This window comes from Struthio camelus, chromosome 1 (assembly GCF_040807025.1).
Source record: "Struthio camelus isolate bStrCam1 chromosome 1, bStrCam1.hap1, whole genome shotgun sequence".
In the NCBI taxonomy this organism is placed as follows: domain Eukaryota; kingdom Metazoa; phylum Chordata; class Aves; order Struthioniformes; family Struthionidae; genus Struthio; species Struthio camelus.
The window spans coordinates 224,430,113-224,451,320 of NC_090942.1; the positions used below are offsets into that span (position 1 = coordinate 224,430,113).

At 48.3% G+C, this 21,208-nt stretch overlaps 3 protein-coding genes across 4 annotated transcripts; all 3 read right to left on the bottom strand.

Annotated features, from left to right (window-relative positions):
- Positions 1–3,820: 3,820 nt before the first annotated feature.
- LOC104141529 (olfactory receptor 52K2-like) lies at positions 3,821–14,343 on the bottom strand. Of its 2 annotated transcripts, XR_011138904.1 has the most exons (4): positions 14,236–14,343; positions 13,476–13,577; positions 10,905–11,027; positions 9,718–10,561 (listed from the first exon to the last, which is right to left on the bottom strand). XR_011138904.1 is itself a non-coding variant. In XM_009670868.2 (3 exons), exon 3 carries the CDS (start codon positions 5,626–5,628, stop codon positions 4,627–4,629), a length of 1,002 nt encoding a protein of 333 aa, XP_009669163.2. In that variant the 5' UTR covers positions 5,629–5,683; positions 7,988–8,090; positions 14,236–14,343; the 3' UTR covers positions 3,821–4,626. The 2 variants fall into 2 exon arrangements, 1 of the variants encoding a protein (XP_009669163.2); XM_009670868.2 differs by lacking the exons at positions 9,718–10,561; positions 10,905–11,027; positions 13,476–13,577 and adding exons at positions 3,821–5,683; positions 7,988–8,090.
- LOC104141528 (olfactory receptor 52I2-like) lies at positions 11,378–12,325 on the bottom strand. Its single transcript, XM_009670867.2, has one exon. It carries the CDS (start codon positions 12,323–12,325, stop codon positions 11,378–11,380), a length of 948 nt encoding a protein of 315 aa, XP_009669162.2.
- A 3,377-nt stretch (positions 14,344–17,720) lies between the features above and the next one.
- LOC104141527 (olfactory receptor 52K2-like) lies at positions 17,721–18,560 on the bottom strand. The gene has a single exon (XM_009670866.2). It carries the CDS (start codon positions 18,558–18,560, stop codon positions 17,721–17,723), a length of 840 nt encoding a protein of 279 aa, XP_009669161.2.
- Between the last annotated feature and the right edge of the window lie 2,648 nt (positions 18,561–21,208).

The following is a 21,208-nucleotide window of genomic DNA, read 5'->3' on the forward strand; positions in this document are numbered from 1 at the left end:
AAGAGACTGAAGCAAGACGTCTGAGACTTCTGCTTTTTCCATGTCCTTTGTCATCAGGGCTCCTGGCCCATTTAGGGGCAGACCCCCATTTTCCCCTCATCTTCCCTTTGCTGCTGATGTACCTACAGAAAAATGTCTTGCTGCCTTTCATATTCCTTGCCATATTCAACTCCAGGTGGGCTTTGGCTTTCCTAAACCCATCTCTGCAAGCTTAGACAGTGTCTCTCTTTTCTTCCTGGGTCAGCTGTCCCTGCTTCCACCTCTTGTATGCCCCCCACCTTTTTTTTAGTCCAGAGCTCCTTGCTCATATATGCTGGCCTCCTGCTGCCTGTGCTTGATTTTGCATTTGTTGGGATGGACCACTGGAGGAGGTATTCCCTGAATATCAACTCTCTCTCTTGGATCCCTCCTCTTAGCAGAGCCATATGCCATGGGATTGTTTTGAGCAGACCAGAGTCTTCTCTCCTGAAGTCCAGGGCTGTGTTCCTACTTTTTTGCCATGCTCCCTTCTCTCAGGGTCCTGAACATCATCTTATGATCACTGCAGCCAAGGCCGCCCCCAACCAGTTCTTCCTTATTTATAAGAATCACATCCAGCAGTGTCTCCCCTTGCTGGCTCCTCATTCACCTGTCTGGAAATTATCATCAATGCACTCTAAAATCCTCCTGCATTGCTTGTGCCCTGCTGGGTTGTCCCTCCAGCAGGTATCAGATTGGTTCAAGTGCCCCGGGAGGACTGGGGGCTGCAAATGTGAGGTTTCTTCCAGTTGTCTGAAAAAGACCTCAGCTACTTTTTCCTGATGAGGTGATGTGTAGCAGATACCCACAGCCACATCAGCCACATGGGTCTGCCTGCTAACCCATCAGCTCTCAGATGACCCTCACCCATCCCCATCCATACATTCCTGCTGCTTCCTCACATAAAGGGCAGCTCCTCCTCCTCACCTTCCCGGCCTGTGCTTTCTAAATAGCCTGTATTTATCCATCACAGCACTCCAGTCATGTGAGCTATCCTACCACATCTCCATGATACCAATGAGATCGTAGCCCTGTAACTTCACACAGACTTTAATTCCTCCTGCTTGTTCCCCATGCTGCATGCTTTAATGTACAGGCACTAAAGACAGGCACCGAATTGCACTAATTTCCCAGAAGGGGCATGATAGCTTTCTCCTTAATGCTGTCCTGCAGGCACTTCCTTATTTATGTGCGTGCACTGGGGTGACCACACTTCAATGCTATTTTGTTGATTACAAGGTCTCTTGTGTTCATAGCACCTCAGACCCTTTGCTTGCCAAGCCTGTCCACCACTTCATCACTTGCCTGCTGGTCATCCTCTCCCTCCCCCATCAATCCTAGTTTAAATTTCTTCTTCCCAGGTTGGCCAGCTACCTGGTAAAGATGCTTTTGTCCCACTTCATCAAGTGTATCCCATCTCTTCCTAGCAGTCCTCCATCCTCAAGGGTCATAAAAACTAAAACCTTGTTGCCAACACCACTGTGCAAACAATTTTTTATCGCAGGATCTCTCCACTCCTTCTCAGGCTCTTCCCTTTCATCAGCAAGAGCAAGGAGAACATCACTTGGGCCCCCCAGAGCCATGGAATCACACTTGATACTTCCCAGGTCTCCCTCGGTGGTGTCATTGGTACCCATGTGGAAGAGCAGCAGGGGCTAATAGGCTGAGGACCAGACAAGCCTAGCAATCTCTCCACAACCTCTCAGACTCAGCCCCCAGCAAGCAGCAAACTTTCCTAGATGGCACATCAGGTCAGCAGATGGGACCTCCATCCCCCGCAGCAAGAGATCTCCCACTACTAACACTTGCTGCTTCCTTCTTGTGCTCCTGCATGGCTCAGACTCAGCTGACAGAGATGACTGTTTTTGACAGCGCTCTCAGCCCCCTCATCTACTACCTGGGCACTGAACCTTTTCCATAGCTAGAAGTCATCAGATGGAGCCTTCCTCCTGGTGCCAGAAGTCACAGGCTTCCAGCCTTCACCATCATGGGGAATCTCCACTTCCCAACACGATAGGCACAGATACCACCTGCCCTCCTTCAGTATACTAAGGAGGTTAAGGCTCTTGAAGCTGCAGGGTCTCAGAGAAGATCCAGTAAATCTCTTTTTCATCATCTCTGATGCTGTGCAGTCTTCTGACTTGTTCCCACAGCTCTTTTACTTACAGAGCTTACTTACTACATCACAGATCTTCCAAAACCACATAGCACCTGCAGGTAGAAGACCATCTCCCCTGCCCCAGCAAGATGCCCTAAGGACTCCCTGCAGCCCAAGATCTTCATCCTTCTTCTGAAGCTCCATTTGTGTCAAGGCCTCTGAGGTTACAGGGAAAGTTGCTCCAGCAGGTATTGGGGATCGTGACCTGCAGCATATATCATCACCGTTGCAGAGAAAGCCTATGCTGCTACAAACAAAGTTGCTGACCCCCTCCTGTACAAACTGCTACCTCTGTTTGCTCTATTCTTGGCCCAGCTCTTATAGAGGCCTCTCCTGAGCACCTGCTAAAATGGTGCTTGACCCTCCCTAATCAGGGGGGCAGCTGGAACAAAAGCTCCAAGCTCCCTTTGCTCAAGAACAGCTGATGGAGCTCCTTGGAGGCTGCTAGAGCTTGCTAGGAGTCACAACTTTCTGTAGCTATCATTTCCTGGCAGCAGCAGGCACCCTCAGGTTCCTGGAAGGGTTCCCAGAAATCGTTCCATGACCCAGAAGTTCCTAGAAGATCTCAAAGCAGAGTGCAGAGATTGCTGCACCAGCTGATACATCTGTTCGGTGCCTCTGTCAGCTGCTCCCTCTCTAAATATCTTTGAAATATCACTGCTTCCTCTTCCTGAGGTTTCTCTGTGACAATGCATTGCCTGTGGCAGGGCTGCAGTTTTGGGTCTGACCCCTTGGGCCAGTGGGTAGATGAGCTCAGCAGGAGCAGCAAGCATGAGGTCCCACAAAAGTCCAGCCCTGCACTGCTGCGGGCCCCCCTCCTGTCACTGCCGCGAGGTGGCAAGTGCAGACCCCGGCAAACTAGGGCTGGCAGCATCCCGCTGCTGCAGCAGACAAGGCCCTGCCCACTGAGGACTGGCGAAAACCACCTGCCTGAGAAGTAAAGTGCACAGAGACATGAGGGAGACATATTCCACGGGTTCTAAAAAAGCAAATTTCTTTTTAAGTATTCACATTTTTGCACCAAAATGTTTACTTTCTCTTTTCCCTGCCCTTGCCTCCTCCCATTGCTGCTTGCACTGGTGATGCAGAAGGCACGGAACAGCTGGTAGAAGAAACCAGCTGAGGAGGCACTGGGCTGCACTGTGTTGGCAGGGACACGGTGGGAGGAGAGCACTGATGTTGCTGAGAGGACTGAGCTGTCTTCCCCGGCTGGTACATCCCATGATCCATGGGTCATCTTGGCTTTGGACAGTGGGGGCCAAAAAGCTGCTCTCTGGCAGATCAGAGGCTGGGTGGTATTTACTGCTCCACAATGTGTCCTCCGAGCTCAGCTTGAGACCTACCTCTGTGGTCTCTTGGGCCTGACACCAGAGCTACAAACTCCAGGGGATGCAGGGCGGGCTGCCATGAGCAGCCGTCGAGAGCCTCTGCATGCCTTCATCCCCATCCAGGCACCATCCCATTTGCAAAAAGGCTGCCCATAACTCTTACTAGTCCTGTGTCTCTAGGGAGATGGTCCCTGAGGAGATGACCTGAGTGGTGCATTTCTCAGAAGGGATCCTGCCTCTCTGCGGGGTCCCGACTCTCTGTTTGCCCCCACTATTGCCTCTGCCCTCTGCCACATTCACACAGCACACGTGAGCCAAGGGGCTTGCCCTGGAATTTATTTACAGTTGATTTAAAGGCATGAATAAATTAAACAAGCTGACATACACACGTTTCAAGATGCCTTCCTGGGAATAAGAGTTCACAAAGGGTGAAGTTTTCAGAAACGACAATGACTTAGAGGCCTTGCAGCCCTGCAGTCTTCCAGTGCGACCAGGGTTGCTGAATGTCCCACTGAGGCTTTACGCACTGAAATACATAGCATAGAGTTACCCTGGAAGATTTTCCAGTAGGCAGCAGATAGGTGTCTATATACCACCGATTTCGAGTGTGAAAATCTTAAGAGGTGAATACCTTTGAAACCTTGTTCCCATATCCAGATCCTCACAAGGATGCTGGTGCCTAGCCCCCAAGGAAATCAAAGGAGTTAGAAACTAAAATCCCTCTGCAGATCAGGCCCAATAACCTTAGTCCTCTTTGGAAGCAGTATTAACCCTCCTGTACCTGGATGCTTTTGAGGTTGAATTAGAATTCACAGACGGCTAAGCCCACAGTGCAGGTGATCCAAACGCTTTGTTTTTCTTCAGAGAAAAGTGTTTGAAAGTAGAGGTGCTTGGGGGGAAAAAGCGATATTTCATAAAATATGAATGCTTTGGACAAAGAGACAGTTGTCCTGCACCCATCAGGACCAGCTCATTGGCTTCATCTCAATAAACCTTTGCCATCTCAAATCCAAGCACCTAGTGCAGGTTCCCTTTCCAGTCACTGGAGAGAGATGGATGTTTCTTGGGGATAATTCATCTCATCTAACTCCACATCTATGCTAGAACAGGATGAACTGCCTTCTAGGAGAACTTCCCTTTCTCAGTATCTGCCCTGTCATTATCAGCAGGTGAGATACGGAGTCCTGCCAGCTGCTCTAGGAGTTTAATGATCCGTTCCTGGATCTGCTTTGTCTTCATGCCGTAAATAAGTGGGTTGAGCATGGGAGGGACTGTCAAATAGAAATCAGCCACCAGGACTTGGGTGTGAGGAGCCAAGCCGAGAGAAAACATCTGCAGGTACATGGAGAGGAGACCGCCTATGTAAAACAGTAGGATGATGAAAACATGGGACCCGCAGGTGCTGAAGGCCTTGAGGCGTGCCTCCCTGGACGGCAGCCTTAACACAGACCTAAGGATCATACCATAGGAGAAGGTGATGAAGATGGAGTCTGACCCCACCAAGAGTGTTGCCACGATGATGCTGTAGAGATTGCTGACAGATGGGTCGGCACAGGCCAGCTCCACCATGGCCATGTGCTCACAGTAGGAGTGAGGGATGACTCTGGTTTTGCAGTAGGGTAAGCTGGTGAGCAGGCACATCAAAGGGATCATGACAGCAACCCCCCTGGCCAGAGACAGCAGTCCTACCTGCATGGTCCTTGAACTCGTCAGGATGGTGGTGTATCTTAGGGGATTGCAGATGGCTATGTACCGATCAAAGGACATGGCCAGGAGCACCCCCGACTCCACCGCTGTGAATGTGTGGATGAAAAACATCTGGATGAAGCAGCCCTCAAAAGCAATTTCTCTTGCATCCAGCCAGAATACACATAGCATTTTGGGCACCACAGCAGTCGAGAAGACGAGGTCGATGGCAGCCAACATGGACATGAAATAGTACATAGGCTCATGGAGGCTTTCCTCCAGCCTTACAGTGAGAAGGATTGTGCTATTGCCCAGCAAGGTCATGATGTACATAAAGCAGAATGGGATGGAAATCCAGATGTGGAGACTTTCCAGGCCAGGGATGCCCATCAGGAGAAAAGGCAAAGAGCTGGTGTTGGATTGGTTGGGGGCTGACATAGCACCTGTAAATCAAGCCAGCTCTCTGTTCTGGACTTCAGTTCCCTGAAACACACTGACAGAAGGGTTGGGGTTTTGTTATCACCTGGTTGGTCATAAAACTGTTTGCACCTTGCAATTTTCACACATCCCACAGTTCTATTGCATTTATGTGGGGCAAAACATTCAGAACTCTTTATCTGCAGTGAGGCTTTTAAACTGGTGCTGTGGTCAGCTCTTTCCGGAGGACAGATCACTGGCAAGTCCTGTCCCTCTTATAATGCAGGTGGGGCCACCTTCTGCTTCCCCTTCCAGCCACTGTGTTTTGTCGCTAACATTTGCAGCAGACATCTGTCTGATGGCTGGAGCCATGGGGTGTTGTTCCATCATGGCTTCTAGCTGCCATTGCAGGGATCAGATTTGTGGGAGAAGCTGCATCCCTTGGCATTTTGTCTCAAGCGCTGATCATTCGCATGGCTATAACTGTATGCTTTCCTTCCTATTTGACACTGCCTGGCTACTCCTTCCAGTCACAGCGTCCTACTCTACCTTCCTACACTTGGCCAGAGAGCCCTTTACAGCACAGTATTTCCACTGCATGAAGGTACATACTTCCCATGATCAAAGAATTATTCCTAATAAACTGAAGACCTTGAGCACTGCAGATTTCTCATTTGCAGTAGTCTATGCCACTATCTCTTTGTGCAAAAAAAAAAAAACTCTCAAAAAGACATTTCCAAGATTTCCACTTTTTTTTTTTTTTAAAAAGGAAAATGCAGTTTCCCCAATTTCCCTCTTATGCATGCAAAATTTCACTAGCTGTTTGGGTCCCAGTACTGCCCTGTGAGTGTGCTTTGAGTCGCTTTCCAGAGTCTCTGTTTGCCAGGATACAGCGCCCTGCTCTGAACACCTGACCTACTCTCCTTGCCCTGATATTCAGCTTATTGCAGACAGTTTGTTTAGATGATGAAGTCTGCCAAACCCCCTATGCTGTCCTGCACGCCGCTCCCCACTGTTATTTGAGATGCAGCTTTTCCTGGCTCATACACAGATGAGCCTACAGTGAATTTGCACCAATTTGGGGATAACTGTTGAAAGTAGTACAGAATAGCTTCTAGTCTAGAGAGAGCCCTTTTGGAGACCCCGCAGGAACACAAACATTTTGTGATAGTTGTTCACTGACAGCTTCATTCTACAGTCTCTTAATTACCCAGTTCTTATCCACCGTTAGCAGTTCATGGATGTTGCATGGCATCAGCTCGTCACCTGAAAGTAGGGTGGTAGAGGCACATTGCTTGCAAAACTCCGTGTGCGGTACACATACACACACAAATTCACCACACTCGGTATCTCATCAGAAAATGAGATCAGGTTTGTTTGCCAGGAGCGATTTCCTGCAAAGCCATGTTGATTGCCATTAATTTAATTTGATTCCCATCCTTTAATTCTTTATTGACCAAAACTCCTATTAACCTCTTCAGTATTCTGCTGGGCATTGACGTCAGGCTGACCAATCTGTAGTTAATCCCATCATCTTGCTTTCTCGCTACAGTAATGGCCTGAGGAAGCCTGTCCCCAGCCACTACAGCATGCCAGCACTAATAAATTCTGGCAGGACAAGCTAAAGACCTCCTTGGCCAACTCTTAGACACTTTTCCCTTGTGCAAATTACACAGACCTGCTGATGTATTTGTTTTTTATTCTTAATAGAAGCTGTTTAACATACCTCTTAGCTGCTAATCAATTGAATTACTTTAAAAAAGAAAGTTCTCTGATTGCCTTTCTCTCAAGCAGGCATGGCCCTTTCTCCTTTATGTAGGGATGCAGATGCCTTCGCCCTCTTCTATCTGCTTTTCTCTACACTTAATGGCTTCTAATTCATATCAGACCCTAACTGGCTCCCCTATTTCACTTTTGTCCATGGTGTTTTAACTGCAGTATTAAGTGCTCCGTTCACTTTCCTAACCACAGCTGTCCTTTCCTGCAAGCATGCCGGGGTGAAGGTTTGGCTATTAAGTGCACTCATTCAAAACGTCTCTCAACTTTCTCCGCAGTTTTCCTGCCTAAATTCCCTCTGCCTTTAAGTTTAATTAGCTTTGGGCAACAGGAACTTGATGAAACATCAGCCATGGGTATTACGGACTGAAATGAATGCATTTAGATCACCACTGTCAGTTCCTAGGCTCACACGGACATTTTTTTCTCTGTAGTTTAATTCCTCTTTATCCATCACAGTGAAGTCTCTCACACTGTTAATTACCATTGGATGAGGACCCAACCCTCTCTTCTAGAAAGGCAGCCTTGTGCTCTCCGGTGGCGTTTTACTACTGCCCGCTGCATTACGCCTTGCAAAGGGAGCTCTGCCCCATGGTGCTCTCACCTTGTCCCTTGCCCCACAGACCCTGTGGGGTGGTTCATCTCAGGCTGCTGCGGGGACTGCCGGGCGAGCACACGGCATGCTTCAAACATCTTTTTATATTTTCCTGTGGAAAACAAACAAACGAAAACTTTACTGCAGGAAAGGGCACAAAAGTGAGCCCTGCCCAGCCCAGCTGCCAGCACAGCATTCAGGACACCCGTTCAGGTCATGGGTGAAGCCTCAGTGCTGGAGTAATCATCCCTCAGACTATCTGAGCATCCTGACCTGGGACCACGTAGCTGCTCCCCTGTGCAACCACGGTGCTCACTTCTCCACAAACTGCACTGCAGGTGCAAGGAGCCTTTCCGAAATAACTTTTTGTCCCCAATTCCCAGCTGTGAAGTCAAGCTGCCCTCCTTTCTGATTTTTGTCGGAGAACACTTCAGTCCTTCCGGACCCTTCATATCCGAGATGTTAATAGTCTGGAACTGAGTCGTGATCTTCTGTCCAGGGGCTGCCTGTCGCTTCCACCATCTTCACCCAGTCCTGAGTACGCTTCACGTAATGTGAAACAATCCTGCCTGTTTCATCATGTTCTTCTTGTTCGTGAGAATTCCCAGGTGCCTCTGCTTGTTATTTGTATACTTACTGCTGCACACAAGCATTTAAGAATATTACCTATGATTGAAAGTGTAACCTGTTTTACAGAAAATGCATAATTATTTATTGGTTTGTACAAATGGAAACAAATTGAGTCTTTACCATTTAACAACTTCTGTGTTTGGTTAAGAAATTTGATATTTAGTTGTTTACTTGTTTTTAACTCAAGGCCTGTTTTTACTTTAAAAATACTTCTAAAAAACCAGAATTCTACAGCCTTTGGAATGCAGTTTCTTTTAATAAGAAATTTTTACTACATAAGCTTCATACAACTGACCTTTTAAAGAGGGTTCCCAGCAAGAGCTTTTTCCTAACTGACTCAAACCGCTTGCATATACACAGCAAATGCTAAGCACAGATCAGCCTCCAGCCCTTGGGCACCGGGAGCAGCTTGCTGTATCTTGCAGCTGACAGAAGCCCAGCTGATGTCAGTCCTCCTGCACGGCCACCCATCTCACTCGGCTCATAGCCACCCTTGGGGATGTTCACACCGAGAAGAAATGCCTCCCTGTGCGAGGGCCAGGCTGCAGGTTTGGGCATAAGTCACACCCAGACAGCCCCGCGGGGAGATTCCTCCCACACAGCGATTCCCACGACAATGAGCCTTCTCCAGACACCACCTACAATAATCTCAGCAAAGGGGCTGGGTTCAGCCCCAAGTCAGTTCTTGCTCATCTAATGTCTTTCTCAAACGGCAGATGCTAGGAGACGACCAAGTGAGAAAGGAATAGAGTGAGCAAGTTGTCTCCAGAAGAAAGACCTTCTTCACGTTTCCGTCTGGAGCAAATGCAAGTCCAATTTCATCTCCATTACTACTTGATGAGTAGCTGGAGGTCTCTTCTGACTCTTCCTACGGCCTTGCCATGTTGTGAGCTGTGCTACCTCCCCCCACCCCGAGCTACAGGCAGCACCTTTTGAGAGCCAAGTGAAAAGTTTCAGACTGGTGCACTGAAAAATATGAATTCAGGATAGCAGAAGCATTTTGACAACTGTTTTTTCAAGCTGCCAGGAAAGAGTGCACCAGAAAAACACCACAAAGACAGGAAAAAATATTTCTGACATGTGGGGAATGACACTTCTGGACTGGTTTTGAATTTGAATGCATTTCCCTGAGGTTCATTTTAAAAATAATGTAAAATTTCAAGGACTAAACAAAACATTTTGGGTGGAATTCATCTGAACCAATACAAGTGACATTTGTAGACATGGTATCTCTCTATATCTGGAGCTAGTCTTCCAGATTTCCTATATATCTGTGGATAGAAACAGTACTTTTAGGGCAGTATTCACCCCAGCCTAAAGTTGATATCCGATATAGTCAGAGGAATTATGCCACATCCGCCAGTCTTCTTTCCCAGGGCTGTAAGGGAGATGGTGGTGACCATGTGTCCATGAAGGATAAGAGCTGTCCCACCTCCTTTCTGTCAGACAAAACATGCCGTGCAACTCTACACACTTTTCTTCTGAATCCTTGCATTAATGGAGCCAGTCCCCGACCTTCATCCCTCTGCTCCTCCTCAGCCCTCAGACCCAAGTAGGGTCCTGGCTGCTGTCAGTTTAAAATACTGATTGCAGAGTACGTCATCACCCACGGCCAGAGATGGACTTTTCATATGCTGACCCAGAGCTGTAGAGCCCCAGAATTGTTCCTCATGCCTGCACTTTCCAATTAAAAAGTGTCCTTGCTGGAGGATCTGACATGTCCGAGTCCTTTCCGGATGAATCCTGATTTCCGGGACAGGAAGATTCTTGCATCCAGGAACGCCACCTCTCTCGGAATGCTGTGACATCCAGACTGGGTCAGTGAATCCTGGTTAGAAGCAGCTGGCTGGCTCAGAGAAGTCTGGGAAGCAGCTGATCTACTGGCAGCAAGAGTTATTCCCGCTCAGGACGCTCAGACCTATGGCATGCTGTCTTTCAGGCCTCTAAGACATGCTATGTGACCATTACAACAAGACACAGGATTAGTAAATATTCCCCAATCAGTGTTTACTTTCACTACTACATGATACAGAGACCTGGATCATGCACCTCCCTGCTCTGGTTTCCTCAGCCAGCTTGGGCAACCTGTCAGATTGACAGAGTCCTTTAAAGAGTTCAGGATGTTTTCTCCACATTACCATCTGTTTATGGCTGTTCCTCCAGATCGTGGACCTATCTCTGCTCAGCTGTTTCCAGTACTCTGCAAAATAGCTGGTGAGGCACCACTTCTCTGCTTTGAATGACTCACTGGTAGGCTTTATTCAGTGATCAAATTACTTATCAAATGCTCACTTACCATCCACAAACCTGGAAAAGCTGGTCTGTGCTCAGGGAGGCTCAGCTTTTCGTGCAAGAGGCCTCTGTGCGGCTAGAGGATCTGCAATGTGACAGTCTTCTATTGCTAGCCCTGTTAGCCTAACTGGGAATAAAAACAGAAAAGTATTCCCCATTCAAAATAGAATCTGTGTATTGACATGAAAATATATGGACCCCTAAATTGCTGCTTTAAATTATCACAGGAACATTCATGGCATTGAGAATAACTCAAAACTCAACCAGGGCAGCTGTATCAGCTAGAAAGAAGAAAGGGAAATGTGACCCTGATATTTGTCCTGTCTCAAATACCTCTTGTCACAGAGTAAGGTCTCATGTGGTCATTAAAGCTAATGACCTCCCCTCCCAGGGCTCTGTTCACAGAGAGCATTGAGTGGGAATGAAACTGGTGTCTTCCTATCGATGAATAGGCTTGGAAAACTGTTGATTATTCTGTCAGGCATGAACCTTCCTGGAAAACAGCATTTTCAGCACTGCCTGACGGATCTGCTTGGTTCTCATGCTGTAAACGACAGGGTTCAGCATGGTGGGGAGGATCAGGTAGAGATCGGCCAGGAGAACCTGTGCCCACACAGATAGACTGCTGCCAAACGCCTGAGCATATATGGAGACCACTCCAGGGATGTAATATAGCAGCATCACACAGATGTGACACCCACAGGTGCGGAAAGCCTTCCAGTGTGATTTCTTCCCCAGGACAGCTTTAAGGATCATTCCATAAGACACAGCAATGAAAGCCATGTCTGTCCCTACTATAAGAGAGGATCCAGCCACGCTGTAAAGGCTGCTGGGCCTGGGGTCTGCACATGCCAGCTTTGCCACAGCCATGTGCTCGCAGTACGAATGGGGAACCACACAGGAATGGCAATAAGACAGATTTGTCACCATTCCCATCAAGGGAGCCATGAAGAGCAGAGCTCTCCCCACAATGACCAGGCCTATCTGGGCCATTGTCCGGCAATTCAAGACAGCTTTGTACTTGAGAGGGTGACAGATTGCAACGTAGCGGTCAAAGGCCATGGCCAGGAGCACTCCTGACTCCTCCGATGTTGTGGAGTGAACAAGGAACATCTGAACAAAACAGGCCAGGTAACCAGTCTCAGTAGAGTTCAGCCAGAATACGCTCAGCATCTTTGGGACAGTGGATGTCACCATCACTAAATCAATAACTGCTAGCATGCCCAGGAAGCAATGCATTGGGTTACGCAGGGAGTCATCCAGCCCAATGACCAGCAAAACCACACCATTTCCTACCAAGGCAATGATATACCCTGAGCAGAAAAGGATGCCCAGCCAGATGTGGAAAGCTTCCAGGCCAGGGACACCCATAAGGGTGAAAGAGGAAGAGCTGCTGTTGGGGCAACGGAAGGGATCTGAAGCCATGCAGGACAATCTTGCTTTTGTCCAAGGAAAAAGAAAAAATATACCAGTTTGGAAGCCTTGAGATGTTCAGAAGCAAGAATGATAAGGTGGGGACACTGAAGCCACCAACAAGCCAAAGCAAGAACCCATGTTGTTATCATGATGCGTGATATGAGACCTCTGCAGCATAACATGGCTGGGAGGGGGGAATGGATCAGAAGTGATGAATAAATGGTGCTTTCATGGCTTGCAAGTTACTATAAGGCAAAGAGGAAATTCATGTTTCCAGTTGTGCCACCTGGGATGACTGACATACTTCGACAGCACACTACTTGTGAAAGGCTTGTTTCTTCATCAGTTACTTGCCACTACTCACTTAACATCTTGAGATCAGCTGTAAAAGGAGGGTAAATGGCCGGTGCTTTGGAATCAAACTTTCCACAGACAAAGCTTTTGCCTCAGCTATCTTGGCTTCCTTGCCATGAAAGACATAGGCTCAACATAGAAAGTTCCTCCAGATTTGTAAGACAAAAGGTGGTCTCAGAACATGGTCTGGGACATTGATGGGACCATGAAAGTGCCTTTTGCTACTCTGTCTTCGTTCTGTCATTCACCCATGAGAAAAGTCTGTGAAACTAGGCAGTAGTAAGATGGAAAGATTCATTTCTGGGATCTTATTCTGGCAGGAAAAGCTTGAAGGTAATGCAAAAAAAGCCAGAGAAAAATCCTGGAGAGACAAGGAGGAGGCCAGTCTGAGCATCATGGGTAGGAGCTACACATTCATTTAGAACTAAACATTGCTATTGCTTCTCCCCACAAAGCTGTAAAGACCAGGCAAGTGCTGACAGCACCAGACCCCTCTGTTAAGAGGAATGGCTTGAATCAATCCCAACCCATCCATAACTTTTCAGCAAGCTGTGGGGTGGCCCATGACTGAAAATACTCCTGCTAGTGACAAGGCAGAGTAAAATTCACCTCTGTGCAGCCCAGCCCCAGGATCATTTGGCTAAAAATTAACATTAGACATGGCCAGCATCATACTAATTAGAAACAGAAGCTAGACAAATTCAGAATAGTACTAAAGTAGATAGGGGGAGACAACTAACTAAGGAAATACAGCACCTGAGGTTTTGAAATAGAGAGTGGACTTTTGTAAGATGCCTCCGTTTACCCTGAGTGTGGGGTTCCTGTGGGAGCTGCTGGATCGAAGGGCCAATCACAGTAGAAACGCTCATCTTCTGGCCTAAAAGACTGAATCAGGACATTTCAGAGGCTGAAACAAAATGAAAACTCTTTTTTAATTATTGCATTCTACATCCTGGTAACCAGCAGCAGTAGGAATCAGATGCGACTCCAGATTTGTGCAGGGCAGTAAGGCTGACTGGTGGCTTTCACTGATTCGTGTTCCAGAGCAGACCCCACACTGGCAGGGACCAGCTTTGCAGACCAGCCTCTCTTGCGAAACAGAGTTGTGAACCCTGTGATGCCACAAGCTCCCATTTAACTCACCTACCTCTGAGTGTCTACATGAGGGTGTCTCCACCTGAACTCAGGGTATGCCTCAGCTGTCTAAACACAGGTACCTAGAGACATTGGAGACACCCGGTGTATCTCTCTCAGCCCCTACTCCCTCTCCAGCAGGCTGCAGGTCCCCTGTAGACCCCAGGCACCTCAAATGGCTCCAGACATCCACGTAAGGGACAGTGAAATTACACCCTAAGGCTCCAAGCTCCTACTGCAGCCAGAGGAGAGACAGAGAGCATTGCTAGTGGAGCATAGCAAGGACCTCAGCTCCCCAGATGTAGGGGTCTGCCCTAGCATTCGCTGAGCTGCTCTGCCAGATCTGCTGACCATGTGAGCTAGATCCCCACTGAGTGTAGTCATTGCTTAGACACTTACCACTCATGCACACAAGCACACCGGGCACCTACCTGCAGGTACCTAAAGTAAGCATCTGAATCCAGAGGTAAGTCCCCAGGTGCCTACACTGAAGTGAAGAATATTTCTGCTTTCAGAAGCTGTTCTCCACAACCTGCTCCACAACCCTGGCACGAGCAGGAAATTGTTTCGATGTTATTATCAGCATCGAGGCAGGACTGAGGAGCCCTAATCACCAGCCAGGACTTCAACTGGGAGAGAGGAAAACAGCACAGAAGAGCTTTATAGCCTAAGTAAAAACTTCTGATCCCAGTCAGCTGTGAAAGTTAAGCACAGCTGTCTATCTTACCTGCCACCTGGAAGGCTGCAGCAGTGCATCTCTGTGTATCACTAAGTGCAGCAATGCTGGAGTATTTAATCTGTCTTCTGGGAATCCCTAGAGAGACAACAGATGGAGGACAGAGCGATTGTGTTGTCTGTTGTGTGAGGAGATGGAAATTTTCAAGGCGGCTTCAGCCTTTTTCATTAGCTCTCCCTTGTAATGCCGTAATGTCGGAGTCTTTCTTCTCTTATCAGTCATATAAAGTCATCCTTCTTTGTATAAGGCAAGCAGATAGATACACTTATTTTGCTGCGCATGACTGATCTGCATAGGGCCATGTAAACATGATACTGAGAGGGCAGGTCGAGAGAGCAAACATCTATGCTCTGTCCAGCTGAAATCCACTTTTGCATTGCCCTTTCTCTTTTGCCTGCAATCTCAGTGCTTCTTGCTTACCCAAAAGTAGGGGTAGGAGAGAACAGTGCAGGATCTGCTCAGCGCAGGGTTTCAGCAATGAGAAATTTGTGGGATGGGAGAACGAAATGAATAAATAGTCATTTATGAGGTGTGGGGAATGCTGCTCCTAGAGCAGCGGGGGTTTTGTCAGAAAGGGGAGGTGTTTCCTAAAGCTGGTGTTGTGTTGTGCAGGTGCAGTCCTTGTCCTGAAAGCACTTTGATCCCAGTCCCTGTGTCCTGTCCCAGACTCTGCAAATGTCATTGTCCAGGAGGAACATGTGTGAAAGTTCAGTGCGTGAGATGGGGAGACAGCCTCCATTGTATCTCCATTTTGTTGAGAGGCCCCCAGTAAGCTGCACTGTCCCAGGAACTCCCTTCCAACCAGCCAGCTCCCTTAGAGAGCCTGGGAGGGGGTCCAGCACTGCCCTGCCCAAAGCACAGACTGGGAGGCACAGACCCGAGGCAGGATGAATGCCTTAGCCCTGAAATTTAGAAAGCTTCAATGTGCCAGAGCTTCTACCTCAAAGCAGCCCCTACAAGCTGCAGCTGAAATCGTGCTCAGGACAGGGCCTTTCTGCCATCCATCATTTAGCTCCACCTGGACTACAAGCAGCGCGTGCCACGCTCTCACGCATCCTTTCTTCCTGCGCTCTCCTCCCCCCAGGGACCCATATCTTCTCCACACCCGAACAAGCCTAGCCAGACACAAATGCACCCGCTCCTCCACCCTGCAGAAAGCTCAGGGAATTGGATGGTTTTCAGGTCTCCTTTCCAGATACATGAAATGGCACCATCTCCTTTTGCATGGAGGGAATGTCTCTAGGCTGCCAGGTTAGGTGACAGAGGAGGGGCATAGCAGATAGGGAGTATGCCTTTAAGCAAGACTCTTTTATGTTTAGGTTGTTTTAGAGTGCACTTGAGTTGTTGATACGTCTCTACAGCAGATCAGGAAGTCTTGGTAGGTCCAAGGCAAGAATTTCTTCCCAAGGAAGATCCCCTGTGCTTCTCATACACTTGGAGACCTACTGTGTCATGCATATCAGTGCGCTTATTGCCCTTGCACTGAGGAGATTCGTGGCTGCTGACCTGGTCCCACAGTGCAAACAGACTCTGCCCCAGAGAGCTTGCAGATGGAGACCGGCCAGCCACTCAGATCAACACGGGCCGAAAACACAGCACTCTCAAAACACAGACAGCACCAATGACCTCATCCTGTTCCCCTCTTTGGCTGATGAGGATGAAAGTCTTTAGTGGAAATTACATACACAGATATACACATATATGGATCCTTCCTGTAGCTGGCCTTAGACACTCAGTCTACCCAGCAGCTGGCTCTGGATCCCATGGTCTCCCAGTTGCATCACGCACAGACACACACACTCACAAGCAACCATGTCTCTCCAGCAGCTGGAGACCTACAACCTTACCAGCAGCCGAGCCTCAGACCCCACAGTCTCTCTAGGAGCCAAGTTGGACCCCCTGGTCACGTCAGTAGCCAACCCTCAGACCCTCTGGTGTCTCCAGGCCTCAACCCAGACTTACGGCCGCTCCAATACTGGGCTCCCAAGCCTCCTACCCTGTTCGTGGGCTGGTCCAGCTGGATGTGTCGAAATGATCTTGCATTGCCATGCACGCCACACTGTGTGCACGCACTCTGGTCTCTCCAGTGCTGACATCCCAGGTTCACCAGCCCCTGTGATATGTGGTCCCAGTGCAGTGGGTGGCACTCAGCAGCAAACCATGTGTGCACACAGAACAGAGAGCCTCTGGGAAAGTATTTAGAAATTGGGTTTAATGAGAAGACAGGACAGACTGTACTGGTCAGACTCAGGGCATGGCCAGACAAGCATACAAACCAGCACCATGTTCACACATGATTGGCCCCTTTTATCCCCTTATCCCTGTTTTCCCATGGTTGTTTCTCCCCAGTCCACTTTGATCCCTCCCTTTCCCCACTTTTGGTTCCTCCCCTATGCATCCCGGAATGAGCCTTCCACAACCCCAAACTGCTCTTCCGGACATCCCGTAATGAGTCCCCCCCCGAGTAGTAGCCCCCCTCAGCCCGTAAGGTGACCTGGGAGACGCTCTGCCCATCTCAGAGGTCTCCTTCGCTGGAGATATTCAAAACCCGTCTGGATGTGATCCTGGGAAATATGCTCTAGAGGACCCTGCTTGAGCAGGGAGGTTGGACTAGATGATCTCCAGAGGTCCTTTTTTGAGCCCTTCAGATTGGATAAAGCACTGAGCGATCTGGTCTGACCACATAGCTGACCCTGCTTTGAGCTGGAGGTTGGACTAGAGACCTCCCAAGGTCTCTTCCAGCCTGAATTATCCTATAATCCTATGATCCTATGTCCCTTTCCTCTCTAGGCACAGCTGCACTGTGCACAAGCAAGCAGGTTAGGAAAACCCAGCTATTTGCAAAGGTTCAACTGCAGTAGGTCATTTTGCTAGAAAAGGTCTAGGTAGTGGCCACACTTCTTATTTATGTTGGGAGATCTGAGGGAGCTAGACCACCTAGAGGTGCTGTGCCAATGTCACTGCCTTGTGCTGGGGCCCAGCAGGGCAACAGCTGCCTGAAGTCCTCGATGCTGAATTCAGTGAGTGCCAACATTTCCTGGGCCACCTGCAGCTCTGAATGCATGTTGAGAATCGCAGCAAGGTCAAGCAGACATTTTCATCATTCTAGAGTCAGGACGTTGTCTTTGTGAGTCTCAGAAATGTGCCCTGAAGGCCAGGCCCAGTCCCTCCCACTGCAGGTCAAAGTCTTCTGCGGGAGATCACTCTGAGTGCTCCATCACGAATCTGCTTTGTCTTGATGCCATAGATCAGAGGGTTGAATGCTGGAGGGATGAGGAGGTAGAGATCAGCCAGCAGGACCTGGACATGGGGTGGGAGCTCCTGGCAGTACCTCTCCATGTACATGGAAAGCAGCCCAGGGATGTAGAAGAGGGCCATGACGCAAAGGTGTGAGCCGCAGGTGCTGAAGGCCTTTTTGCGGGCCTCTGAGAAGGAGAGGCTGAGCACAGCTCGGAGGATGAGCACGTATGAGAGGGCAATGAGCAGCGAGTCGAAGCCACCCACATAGGTGGAGATGGAGAGGCTGTAGGTGTTGCAGAAGGCAGTGTCACCACAGGCCAGTTTGAGCACTGCCATGTGCTCACAGTACGAATGGGCCACGACTGCTGGACCACAGAAAGGCAGGTGGCGAATGTGGAAGGTGAGGGGGCTCATGAAAACCACAGCTCTGAGCCAGGCAGCAAAGCCAATGGCAGCCACCACAGGGCTGGTCAGGATGGACAAATACCGCAGTGGATTGCATATGGCAACATAGCGGTCAAAGGCCATAGCCACCAGCACCCCCGACTCCATCACAGAGAAAGCGTGAACAAAGTACATCTGGGTGAGGCAAGCATCCAGGCTGATGGCAGTGGAGCGAAACCAGAAGATGCCCAGCATGTTGGGGGTGATGGAGGTGGACATCACCAGATCGATGACAGCCAGCATGGACAGAAAGAGGAACATGGGCACGTGCAAGCTGGACTCAGCCTTTATCACGCACAGGAGGGTGCTGTTCCCAACCAGCGTGATGATGTACATGATGCAGAAGGGGATGGAGATCCAGTGGTGCAGGTGCTGCAGCCCTGGGATGCCCGTCAGGTGCAGCTCAGACAGCGAGATGTTGATGGGATGGGAGTGGGGCATGGTGATTTCCTTGCTCAGCTGCGGCAGCATTGCCTGCAGTGAACGTGACACAGGGATATTAGGACAGACATATGCTGGATCACACCAAAGGTCCCTCTGGCCTCATTATTTTATGCCTAACATCAAAAGCAGGAGGAATATGACAACTGATCAAACATATTATGATACTCCCCCTAACCAGCCATCCAGCTTCCAACAATTTGAAGCTCAAGGACTTCCTGAACTGGATGTAGTTGTTCTGTTTTTATTAACCTCATCTAAAGACTTTCTCCTTCAGAAAACCATCTGTCCTCTTCTGTGTGAAACTGTAGCATCCGCAAGGAGTTCCACAAATTAATGACACCTTTCATGAAATAACCACTTCCCTTTGTTCTGGGCCTGACACTTGCTAGTTTCATCTAATGCCCTATAGTTCCTATATCAGAACAGGCAGTGAAGAGTCAGTCAGATCCCTGTTCATCCTCCATACACCACCATGAAAGAGGGAAGTAGGAAAACCTCGGATAATGGAAGCTTTATTCCAGACCTGCAGGAGAGTATTTAACTCCTCCATCAGCACCTGTTTATTTAATTTCCCACCCTCACCTCCTATCTGTCTTTCTCTACATCTAGAAAGGCAGGGCTGGGAAAGTCTCAATCACAGAGCTGAGTCTGCTATTCTAAGTGTGACAGCCTATATTCCCCATAAAACCTGATCAGGCATCGCCCTAGGACTGTTTTTTTTCCTTGCACTTGCTAGAAGAGAGCTCCGATCTTCCCGCCTGCTCCGATGGCTGGGAAATGACCTCCACTTTCCACTCTGTGTATTCCTATCCAGTTTCTATCACCTCCGAAGTTCAATCTGATTACAGTTTTCCCTCCCAATGTGTCTATACAGCAGCAAACCCTTACTTTCAGCCTGGTATTTGCTAAGTGAAACAGTCTATGCTCTTTTGCCCCTTCATGAGATCAGAGCTCCATGCCCAGTCACACTAGCAGTTTTCCTCTCTATATGCTCCTGTCAAGCACCTTTCATGGCCATGCCTCATAAGAGTCACACAGAAGAGGTCCCACAAAAGGGCCATGGCAGATGCACAACAACTTCCCCACACCGCTGCCAAGACCAATCTTGGAAGAGTTCCATCTGTACATTCGGTTTCAATAGTGCATGCTTTTGAGGTCCACTTGCTCACACCACTTTCACCTGTCCCACCTGGGAAAGAGAGATACTACAGTTTCCGTTTCCCAGGGAGGAAACCCCTCTGATTGATTGATTTTTACCTGCTGGACCTTGCAGCCACTGTGACATGGCCATAAAGCATTGCTTTGTCAAGGGTAGAGATTCCCAGGCAAATCTGATTGCTTCCTTTCTTGTCATTTACAAAACACAATGATAGCAAATTACAGGAAAGTTTCTGAGAAAATCATACTCTCAGAATTGTTTCAGATTGACCATCACTGGCAACACAAGCATGTAGGACAAAAATGAAGGACAGGGTGAAGGTCTGGGCTGGGGGTCAGCAGCTTGAAGTGCAATGTGGCAGCTGGAAGGACCTGCTCGGTTGTGGGCTGCATGGACACAGATGTGACACCTTGCGGCAGAGAGACAGCATTGCCCAAGCACCACTCCAATGGCTTGCTGTTCTCCTGGGCACTTTGCAGTCATCAAGTAATGACAAACTTGAGGGAATTCAGAGAACAGAAATAAGGGTGAAGTCGAGTTGGCGAGCTGAGGAGACCAGCTGGACTGGGGAATGGGTAGTGATGAGTCTTGAAGCATGTTGAAGACTACTGTGAAGCAGAAAGAAAAAAATACGTCCACCGTGGAAAGGACAAGTCAGGGGCTTAAAGACCAGAAAAAGAGAGAGAAATTCATTCTAGGCTTTAAGAAAGATTTCCCAGTGGTGAAGATAGTGATGCACTGATGAAAACAAAACTGCAGTGCCCTGGGAGGTGGACTCTCCATTAGGGCAGAAGAGCAAGCTGGACAAAAGTCCAGTAGGCTTAGTGACCTTGCAATGGGCAAGGGTGCTAGATTGGACCAGATTTCCTTAACATCTATTCTGTAAGACTTCTGAAGGTGGTCCATTAAGTGACTGCAGAAACACTTTCGAAATCAAACACACACAGTCTCTCCCACATACCCACATCCCTATTCCTGAGAGCAAGCAAATAGATTAGAATAGAATAAAAGCTATATGTCTGTGGACAAAGTTTAGCCCCAAACTTATTCCCTTGTAAAGCAAATTCCCTGAGATGATGAAGCACAATGTGGTCTGAGGTTTTTCTTTTGCAAAAAGCCAAGGTTGCTTAAGATTTGTTCAAAACCCAAGCTACCTTTTTTTTTTTTTTAAGAGGGTGGTCAAGAAATATGGGATTGGAGATGCTCATGGGGCCTTTTCTAAACTCTTTTCTTATTTATTTTGTTTTGTTTTGTTTTTTCTTTTTAATTTATAAAATAATAATACTGCAGCAGCATATACTGTTGTTGTACTGCTTCTGTTTAAAACCCTGCATTGATGGATAACCTGCCTGGTTTGCTGCTGCAGATTTTTTCAGATAAA